The sequence below is a fragment of the Callorhinus ursinus genome, unplaced genomic scaffold (assembly GCF_003265705.2).
Source record: "Callorhinus ursinus isolate GAN/ISIS: 27379988/994484 unplaced genomic scaffold, GSC_fseal_2.0 scaffold92, whole genome shotgun sequence".
Lineage (NCBI taxonomy): Eukaryota > Metazoa > Chordata > Mammalia > Carnivora > Otariidae > Callorhinus > Callorhinus ursinus.
This window is the reverse complement of record NW_027397154.1, coordinates 2,204,701-2,214,167: the sequence shown is the minus strand read 5'-3', so window position 1 is coordinate 2,214,167 and position 9,467 is coordinate 2,204,701. Positions and strand designations below refer to the sequence as shown.

The window sequence follows — 9,467 nt, the reverse complement described above, 5'->3', positions numbered from 1 at the left end:
CCCTCCCCATGACAGCAACCCGGGCAAGGTCCCCCAGCTTCCACAGCACCCCACCCCCGTGACAGTGACCCGGGCAAGGTCCCCCAGCTTCCACAGCACCCCCTGCCCCCCGCCAGAGGGCCCTTCCAGCCTGGGCTCTGCTCTCCTCCTCTCTCCCTGGCAAGTGGGGAGGAAAGCCGACTGGGGAGATGGCTCAGACGGACACTCACTGTGGGCCACGCCAGCCTCCACGGTGGGCTGTGCCCCGCGGGCACTGCCCAGACTGCCGCTTTTCACCAGGCGCCCTGTGGGTGAAGCTGGGTCCCGGAAGCTTCGACCGGCCCAAGTAGTCTGGCGCTGAAGTGGGCGCGTAGGGGAGCGACGCTCCAGACAGGGCTCTGCGAAAGACCGGGAGGAGGCTGAAGGCAGCCAGGTACAAACCCGGCCCCTTGTCCAAAACACGGCTCCCTGCGTGGGCGCGGGGTTGTAGGGCTCTTCCCAGGCAGAACGTCCTCTCCTCTGTCATCGGCCAACTGCAGCGTCCCCGTCCCCAGAACACCCGATGCCAACCATGAGGCCAGCCCCAGCTCTCCGTGCCTCTACCCGCCGGAGCCTGGCTGCTCGGCCCCCAGCCCGTCACAGGCCCTACCCACCTGTCTGGCCGCTGCCCGCCTCTTGCACTGCTGCCTGCTGCCGCTGCCGCCGCCGTTCCCTCAAGGGCTGGCGGAACTGAGCAGCCCCCAGGACAACGTTCCGGAGCTTGGCCCAGCGCAGGCGCCCACCCGGTGTACCAGACAGCCACTTGCTTTCCAGCACGGCCTGCCAAGCACAGTGCCCATCAAGATGGCCTACTGCCACGCCCTGACTCCAGCCTGATGGCCGCTGCCTGTTCCAGGGACGCCGGGGACCCAGGGGCCACCTTCCCCGGCAGACATCCTGCCTCGGTCCGTCCTGCCGATGGCTCGGCAGGTGCGGGAACCCACGAGGCAGGTGGCAGCGGCCACCTGGAGGGATCTGAAGGAAGCCAGAAGCTGTGTAGATACTTTGTATCCAGACTCTGCTACTTATCAAGCATATGGCTTTGAAGAAATCTTTTCACTTTTTTGGTCATCAGTTTCCTGAAGTAAAAACCAGTTTAGTGTTCTGGTTAAGGACCCGAATGCAGAAAACATTATTATGCCTGTGTTCATGCCCTGACTCCCTAATTTCCTCTCTGTGGGGCCCTGGACAAGTCAGCAGCACTCTGGAACCTCACCGCCTCCCCTGTAAAGGAGGGGGGGGGCCTGCAGAAAAGATGAAACGATAGAACACGTGTGAGGTGCCTAGAACAATGCCTGGCACGCAGGCTACCACCACAGCTATCGCTGGGAGGGGGCAGATTCCTCGTTGGGGCTCTGGCGAGTGAGTAAGCCGCCACGAAGGAGGGAACGCGGTGTGGGCACTAAGGTGCTCGGACAGTCCAGTGGCTGACGGTGGTTACAGGGCCTGGTTGCACTGTCCAGGGCCAGTCTCGGGGGGGGGCATCCTCCCCCTCTGCACCCCTGCCACTGGCTGCCATCCCACCCCAACCAGATCCGGTACCTTATTGTAATAGCCGTAAGTGATGGTGTTGGGCACAACACCCGCCCGCCTCATCTCCAGCATGACCCGCACGGACAGCACAGGCTGCCCGTAATGGGAGCACAGCTGCATCAGCACCCGGTAACACACCTGGGCCAGGAGAGGCACAGGGTGAGGGGCCTGCTCCCCGCCCCAAGCCCCAGGTCTCAGTCTCCCCTGGTTCCCACAGACTTTGCTGGTCCCGGGCAGCTCCTGGGGCCACCGCACAGCATAGCCACCTGCCCTTCCTGCCGCCCCACACCCTCCAGGCTCCACTGCTGTCCCCTGAACATATTCAGTGAGCGCTATGCCCCTGCCCAGCTCCCCTCCAGCTGCACAGGCCTCCCTGGGGCTGGGCGCGGCTGCCCACCTCATCGGGCAGCACCACCTTGCGGCTCTCCATCTGGCGCAGCACGTGGTAGGCCGTGTGCAGTGCCTGCACGCGGGATGGCGCCGCGCGCACGTAGGCGGGCAGACACAGGAACCATAGCCCATAGCAGTGCCCTAGCAGGCACCGGGCCCACAGCTCAGGCACGGCTGCTGACTTCTGCGCCATCCGCTGTGCAACCTTCATCTCCTGGATGGGGCAGGGGACACCTGCGTGAGGACAGTGCCAGGCCAAGGCCGGTCTCCAAACGGTGTGGGAGACGCAGCACCCTCCCCACTAAGGAAGGCCTGTGCTCTGAGGAGGCAGGAGGGATTCTACGCACAGGGTTCAGCCCCGGAGCCCCAGAAAGAGATGCCTAGCTCCCGAGCACGGACAGGTGCCCTGGAAGAGGCACCGAGCCCCTGGCTTCCCGGAGTGCTCAGAAGACGAAGGCGATGATGGTGAGAACAGCACCAACACCTAATGTTTTATGGGCCAAGCACATTGAAACCTGCTAAGAATAGCATAGGTACGATCATACCCGTTTCACAGATGAAAAAATGGCCTGAGTCAGATGCCTCGGTGGAGCCCATGTCCCGGTTACCTGTTTGGTACGGCGAGGGGCAGGGCTGCTGGGGGCGCTCCGGGATGGGCCTGGCACGGGCAGCGCCCCGGGCTGCTCCCGTGGGGACTCAAACAGCTCAGCCCGCAGCTCTGGGAACCCATCGTAGCTGGAGGGGCGGGAAGAGGCAGTATATTAGGAGCAGCCAAGGCTCAGCCAGCCACGCGGCCTGGGAACAAGAGTTCCCAGTACTCACCAGTACTGGGGGGCAGATTCACTGCCCTCTGGCACTGGAGGCTCCTCGGGAGGTGTGATGAAGACGGTGAGCTCACTCCCCGACAGGTCCTCCAGCTCCACCAAGGGTGTGGGTTCAGGCTTCTCCTGCTCCGGGTGCACCTGCAGCAGGGAGGTAAGAGAACGTCAAGACAGCGGGCACAGCAGGCGCCACCTCCGGGAGTCCAGGAGATGGCATCCCCCCGGAAGTTACAGCAGCAGGGAGGGAGCACGTGGGCCCAGGCTTCACCGAGGCCCTGGAGACACAGCTGGGGGACGGCGTCAGGAATGGGAGGGTGGTATGTATGGGAAGCCAGCCACGTACAGCCGCACAGGCTGTGCACTGTGTAGCTACAGGGGTGGCATCCCCAGCACGGATGAGGGGTCGAGTGCTTGCAGCAGCGACAGTAGGCACAGAAAGGGGACAGCTCCCGATACCTTGTCGACACAAGAGTCAAAGAACTCGAGGGCGGCATGCCGAGCAGAGCCGAAGGAGCACTCCTCGATGAACTGCGAGAACATCTGTGTGCGCAGGACCTGGCAGTACAGCTTGTGGCTGGAGCGCTCCCGGGATTTGAGGAAGCCTGGGGGTGAGAGTGGGGTGCGGGGGAGTAGGGGTGTCGGCAGGCCACCTGCCCCGGCCGCCCCAACCCGCTCGGCCTCTCTTGGGCCCCTCTGGCAGGACGACTGCAGCTGCTGAGCACCAGTCCCGTGGGGCCCTCCCTTCTGTCCGTCTGCACCCAGGGCTTCAGACCGGGGGTCCCCGAGGTCAGGGCCCCGGGGAGAGCTTGGCCCATGGGGCATTTTGCCCCAAGTGCTAGGCCCCCAGAGGGTAGGGCCAATGCTGGGGCAGCCGGTGCTTCTAACAACCATTTGCCCAGTGAAGGAACGAGCAAGGGAGCGGTGCCCACCCCCACCAGCTCCGCCTGGAGCCCGGTGCCCCCCTGCCCCGCCCGCCCCCCCACGCCGCGGGCCCAGGCCGTCTCTACCCTGCAGGAAGAAGAGGTTGTCGACATCTCGAGCCCCCTCCGAGGGGGCCTGGGTGAGCGGGCGCAGGAAGTCCCGGTAGCCCTTGAGCAGACAGGCCATGAAGCGGAGAAAGGCTCCCTGGACTTCACGCTCCAGCCGCGCCCGGCGGCCGCACACGGCCTCGTAGTCCGTCAGCAGGAACTCCAAGGATGCCTCCTCCTCGGGCCCAGTGTATGCTGGGGACCAGGGCAGCCGGGGTCAGGGCCGGTCTCAGCCCTGCTCCTCACGCACCCCTTGCGCCAATGCTGACCACGATATTAGCAGTGGGTAACAGTTTCAAGCCTCCCCAGTGACCCGTTAGCCCCCCACACCTGCACACGCATCAGAATATTAACACGGTAGGCCCGCGCTCTTGTGGAAACGAAATCCCAACACCTCTAGCCTCCTCAAGGAAGGTCTAGCTCTCCACAGACCTCCCCACTTGGAGGCTTAACGTCAGTGGCGGTTTCCAGCCCCCACCCCTGCCCGGGGCTCTCACTCTGATCGAGCTGCTGGTACAAGTTTGTCAGCGTAGCCAGCAGAACCTTGTAGGGTCTGCGGGGCAGGGTCCGAGGGGAGAGGGGCTTCTTTTCCTCCGTCCTGTGAGATGCGCAGAGGGAAGAAAGGGCAGTGGGGCTCCTCGCCAGCCTCCCCCACTGCACACCAGCCCCGAGGGATGCCCAGCCCTCTTACTGGAAGAGCGTGTTGGTGTCAAGATCAACGCAGATGACGTCAGCAGGCGGGTCGTGCAGGTCGAAGTAGCTGGAGTGGATCCCCACGATGAAGGGCACGGGGGCGCTCAACACATCTGCCAGCACCAGTGGGCAGAGCGGGATGTAGGGACACTGCCAATGCAGCGGGAAGATCATCTGAAGCACCGGGTAGTGGGGACCAGTGAGCAGGGGGCTGGAGCAGCAGAGGGGGTGCAGGAAGGGGAGGGGGCATTGGCGGGGGGGGGCGGGGGGAGGGGTGCCCGTTGACGGAAGCTGCTGGAGGTGGCATCCGGCGAACAGCCCCTGACACCCCTGGGTGAGGCCGAGGGACCCCCCCCCACCCCCACCCCAGAAGGAAAAGGAAGTGGAGTCTGGGCAGGGGTGGAGGCACCAGTGAGAACCTTCTGGGGAAGGAGGCCGGGCAGGGCGGCACTCACGGAGACGAGCGCCTCACAGACGCTGGTGAGCAGGTCTGGCCGCAGCGAATGGACCAGGAGCTTGTGCTCGGTGAGCACAGCCAGCAGCAGGGTGATGGCCAGCTCAGGGCCCAGGCTCTGCAGGAGCTGCAGGAAGCTGGCACCGCTGCAGGAGTGTGGGGGGGCGGGGGGTCGCCGGGATGCCCCGGAGACCCCTCCCCAGACACTGGGTGCAGACGCCGCTGGGCCCGGCCGGCGCCAACCTCAACAGCCGTGCCCACCTGCCCGGCACCTATCCGGTCCGCGGTCGTCACAGCACCCCCCCCCCCAACCTGGGCACGTACCTGAGCGGCAGGGGTGAGGACACGGGCTGGCAGAGGAGCAGATTGTCATACGGAGACATCTGGGAGGCAGAAGAGCTGCAGGTCAGAATGAGGGTGGCCCCTGCCGCCCCCCTCCCCCCAGCCAGCCCCACGCTGGGCCTGGCTCTCACCTGCACCAGGATGCGGGGTCTCTGTGGGGAAGGGAAAGGGACGTTGTGAATGAAGTGGGAGATGTGCCTGGGGAGGAGAGGGGTACCGGTCAGCGGCAGACTCCCCAGTCCAGCCCTCCCCCTTCACCCGTGCATGAGCACCTCACGCATCCCGGAGCCCAGAGCGCAGGCCCCGCTCACCCCTCGGGCAGCGGCCCTGGCACACGCTGCACACCCAGCCCCGAGCTCCACCCTAACCTCTCCCACCTTTCCCAGACTCCCCTCCCCTTGCTCGTCACCCCTTCCCAGGGCCCAGGCAGCCATGCTCACGCTTCCAAGGGCAGGCGGTGGGGGCCCGAGACGGAGTAGCGGTACAGGAAGGTGAGGAAGGCGCGGAAGGCAGGGAAGGCAGGCCAGTGGGACAGCACAGCAATGGCGCGCCGGCTGCGCACGGCCCGGCCCCCCAGGGCCCGGCCCCGCTCCACAGCGCTCAGGAGGCCCAGGGCCCGCGCTTGCCGCTCTGACAGCCTGGCCCTTGGGAAAGCCTCGTAGAACTGCAGGGCAGCACCGTACACCTGGCGGGGTGGAGGTGGAGAGGCCGTCAGGCGGGCTCAGCATAGCCTGGACCCCTCAGCACACTCCCCACACCCACCTTGTCACCAGCTGCGCCCGTGAGCACAAAGGTGGAGAAGACAGGCACGGGGTACTTGGTCTGGGCAGGCCAGCACTCCACAGTGGCTCCCATGGGCAGGCAGAAGACAGGCACGGACTCGGGCAGTGGGAACGCCTCATTGTCCTCCTCTGGGTAGCGGCCCAGCAGCTCTGCATCCCCGGCAGAGTGGGCGGGGTACGAAAAGAAGGACGGCCAATCAGACTCCAGGGAAGGATCCAGGAGATGCCAGAGAAGGGCCAAGTGGCAAAGGGGGAAGTGCATTCTGGGCACACTGGTGGTACAAGCCAAGAGGCACCAGGACAAGGGAACATGAAGGACCAAGTGCTTGGAGGGACAGAGGGGCAACTCACCTGCCTCGTATACCAGTGTGTTGGCCTTAGCCAGGCCCACCTTGTAGCACAGGTACACTGCTGGACCCCACTGTCCCAGAAATGACAAGAGACAGACACATAGCTAACAAAGATGTCCCGGCTCCATTTTCTCTACCACCCCTTAGCGGTCTTTTGTCTTTATTTAAAAGTTAAGTTTTTCTATGCCCAGTGTGGAGCCCCAAAATGCAGGGCTGGAACTCACGACCCTGAGAGCGAGAGTCAGATACTTAATTGACTGAGCCCACCTAGGCATCCTAGTGGTCTTTCGTCTTTAAAACTCCCAATAATCCTGGGGCACCTGGCTGGCTCAGTCAGTTGAGCATCCAGCTCTTGGTTTCGGGTCAGGTCATGATCTCAGGGTCATGAGATCGATCCCCATGTCGGGCTCCGTGCTGGGCATGGAGCCTGCTGGGGATTCTTTCTTTCCTCTCTCTCTCTGCTCCTCCTGTCACTCGCTTTCTCTCTCTCTCTCTCAAATAAATAAACAAGATATTTAAAGAAAAACCTTCCAATAATCCTGGTCCCCCAAGACTAGAGTCGCCCCTCTGGGCCCGCCCAGGACATCAGAGGCCCTGGTGCTAGGGTGCCCTCTGAGCCCCACGCCCAACCCTCACACCAGCACAGTGCAGGCCTCTGCGTCTGGCCCCAGGGCCCTGCTCACCATGCCTGGGTTGAGGTTGCGGGGCAGTCGGCAGTAAGTATGAGGAGTGCCCTCGCCCTTGCTGGGCAGCACCAGGCAGAGGTCAGTGATGCCCAGGGCATGCAGCCCTGCCCCCTCTGCTGCCCGCCGGCAAGTGAGGTAGGTGCGGGGATGCCCAGGGCCAGGAGGGGCCAGGTTGGCCGAGTGGCTGTATGGTGTTGTGTCCAGCACTTGGAAGCCAGGCTTGGGTCGTTCCTTCCCCTCATACAGGACCCTGGACATGGAGAGCAGGCACAGGTGTCAAGGGCTCAGGAGAAAGACCCCAGTCCTGCCAGATCTGCCCAGTGAGTCCTACTTACCAGCCTTGCACCCTCAGCCTTATCAAACCGGGCACCAGGGCCCACTTCTTGCAGGACTCTGCCCTCCAGAATCCTGTGCCTCCTCCCCTGCCCTCGGCTCTACTTGTCCATCAGCAACAACCCCTCAAGCCTTCCGTGCCTCTCACGCTCATTCATAAATGCCAAGAGGAAAAGCTTCCACTTACTGACTCCGTGCCTATTCCCGCATACGGATGGCCTTATTCAGTCTTCTCAACCACCCTGTGGGGAGGTACTCTCTCCCCGTTCTCCAGAGGGGCTCAACACCCGGCCCAAGATCCCACAGCTAGCAAGCGGCCTGGCCGCGCTAGTCTCCGGACCCACTCCATGTGACGACTAAGCGTGACCACCTCCCCCTGCTCCCTGCCTCTAGCCTGCTCTCTTCCTGCCCTCACCCCAGCCCCTACCGCTCCCCACCTCCCCTGGTGCCCACACAGGAGGGGCACGCACCCCAGCTCAACGAGGGGGGGCTTGTCACGGCCCCTGCGGTAGCAGATGACGGGCTGAGTTCCACCCAGGAGCCCAGCACTGAGTTCCAAGGGGTGGCCCCCCGCGGAGGACTGGATGCACGTGTAGCCCTGGGGCACCTCCTCGCCCAGCGCCCTAGCAATGACTGCCACGTCTGTGATGGGCTCGGCTGGCCGGGGAGGGCGCAGGGGCCCACTGGGTTCGGGAACCCATGTCTCCTCAGGGATGGGTGCTCCGTTCCCTGCAAGCCCAGCTATCACGAAGTAATCCACCAGCCGGGGGGGCCGCTCCTCCGCCATGGCCCCCCCCTCACTCACTGCATCTGTAACGGTCAAGTGAGGGAGAGATGAAGAAGCAAAGGAGGCAGCCAAGGGGCCCCCTCTGCTCCCTCCTCTCCACAGGCCTTCCAAGGGAGGGTAGGGTCCCTGATGGTCCGCCAACCCTGAGCTCTCCCGCCTGTGACGTCACCAGGCAATTAAAGAGACCAGGACCCTCCCGCGGGGCGGCACCAGCCCTCTCCCCAAGCAAGCCCGGCTCCACTCCCGCGCACACAGTTGACCTCGGCTCTGACCTCATACCGCTCCTGTATCCCCTTTAAAAGCCCCACCCGTCCTCACTCCCGACCGCGGGAACCACAGTCCGTTCTAGGATGGTCTGCAGTGACATCATGCCAACCTGACAGTCTGTTTTAAGGGTTTCTGACCTTCCCACTCTACCGATGACATCATCAGAACCTCACGATCCAGCTAAGGTTCTTAAAGAGCGCACCTCTAGGTTTTCGGGAGGACCCCATAGGTTTCCAGGAAGGCCCACGACACCCAAGTTTTCGTGTCTTTTCACCAGACTCAAGAGTCCTTTTTCCTAGCCTGTCCACTGACCCGACACAAAGCCCAGCGCCCTCCCACCTCCAGGATCCTGAAGTTAGGTCCGAAGCCGCCGTGGGAGGCAGTCCGGCCATCTGCCCTCGTTCGCGGAGCGCAGGGAGGGAGCCGGGCGCCCCACGGGCCTCCGCTAACTGTATTCTCACCTGCCGCCATGGCCCAACCCCAGAGCGCGGGCCCCGGGGGTCCCCAGAGCCCGGGGGCGCAAAGCTGGGGAGCAGCTCGGTGGGTGGTTGCAGCACAGGACTGGAGGCATGGGGCGCTCGGGAGGGGAAGGGAGGGGACTTCCCGAAACCCGGGAGGGGAAGCTGCGCGGGCGGAAGTCGGCCCCGGGGCGTGCGGCGGGGGGACCGCCCGGCCGGCAGCGCAGCCGTGGGCGCGGGAGCCGCGCGGCCCTCCTCCGCCTCCCCCTGCCCTCTCCCGGGGCCGGGGCCCCGGGCGCGCCCCTCACCCCGGGCCCCCGGCCCCCGCCCAGCGGACGGGGAGCCGCGGCCGCAGACGGGGGTAGGGGTGGGGTGAGGCCCGCGGGGGCCGGGGGGCGCCCTCCGCACACCTGCGCGCCCGCCCCTGTCCGGCCGGCTCCCCGCGCTTTCACTTCCCCGCGGCGGAGGAAGCGGAACCAGCTGCGCCGCCGGCTATAGCCCGCCGGCCCCGCCCGCGCCCCCTCC

General features: G+C 64.7%; 1 protein-coding gene across 3 annotated transcripts in view; it reads right to left on the bottom strand.

Moving 5' to 3' along the window:
* Positions 1 to 9,159, bottom strand: part of DENND4B (DENN domain containing 4B) — a 12,988-nt gene extending 3,829 nt beyond the window's left edge. Inside the window, exons 1-19 of one of the 3 annotated variants that reach the window (XM_073888666.1) lie at positions 8,946 to 9,159; positions 7,901 to 8,240; positions 7,095 to 7,347; positions 6,413 to 6,482; positions 6,042 to 6,211; positions 5,720 to 5,964; positions 5,411 to 5,477; positions 5,262 to 5,320; positions 4,939 to 5,083; positions 4,482 to 4,657; positions 4,288 to 4,388; positions 3,770 to 3,985; positions 3,219 to 3,364; positions 2,764 to 2,903; positions 2,550 to 2,676; positions 1,949 to 2,155; positions 1,561 to 1,689; positions 633 to 798; positions 210 to 377 (exon numbers count right to left, since the gene is read on the bottom strand). In XM_073888666.1, coding sequence (XP_073744767.1) covers positions 210 to 377; positions 633 to 798; positions 1,561 to 1,689; positions 1,949 to 2,155; positions 2,550 to 2,676; positions 2,764 to 2,903; positions 3,219 to 3,364; positions 3,770 to 3,985; positions 4,288 to 4,388; positions 4,482 to 4,657; positions 4,939 to 5,083; positions 5,262 to 5,320; positions 5,411 to 5,477; positions 5,720 to 5,964; positions 6,042 to 6,211; positions 6,413 to 6,482; positions 7,095 to 7,347; positions 7,901 to 8,240; positions 8,946 to 8,955 — 2,935 coding nt within the window. In that variant the 5' untranslated portion in view covers positions 8,956 to 9,159. The other 2 variants (XM_073888667.1, XM_073888665.1) reach the window with 2 other exon arrangements.
* Positions 9,160 to 9,467: the final 308 nt, after the last annotated feature.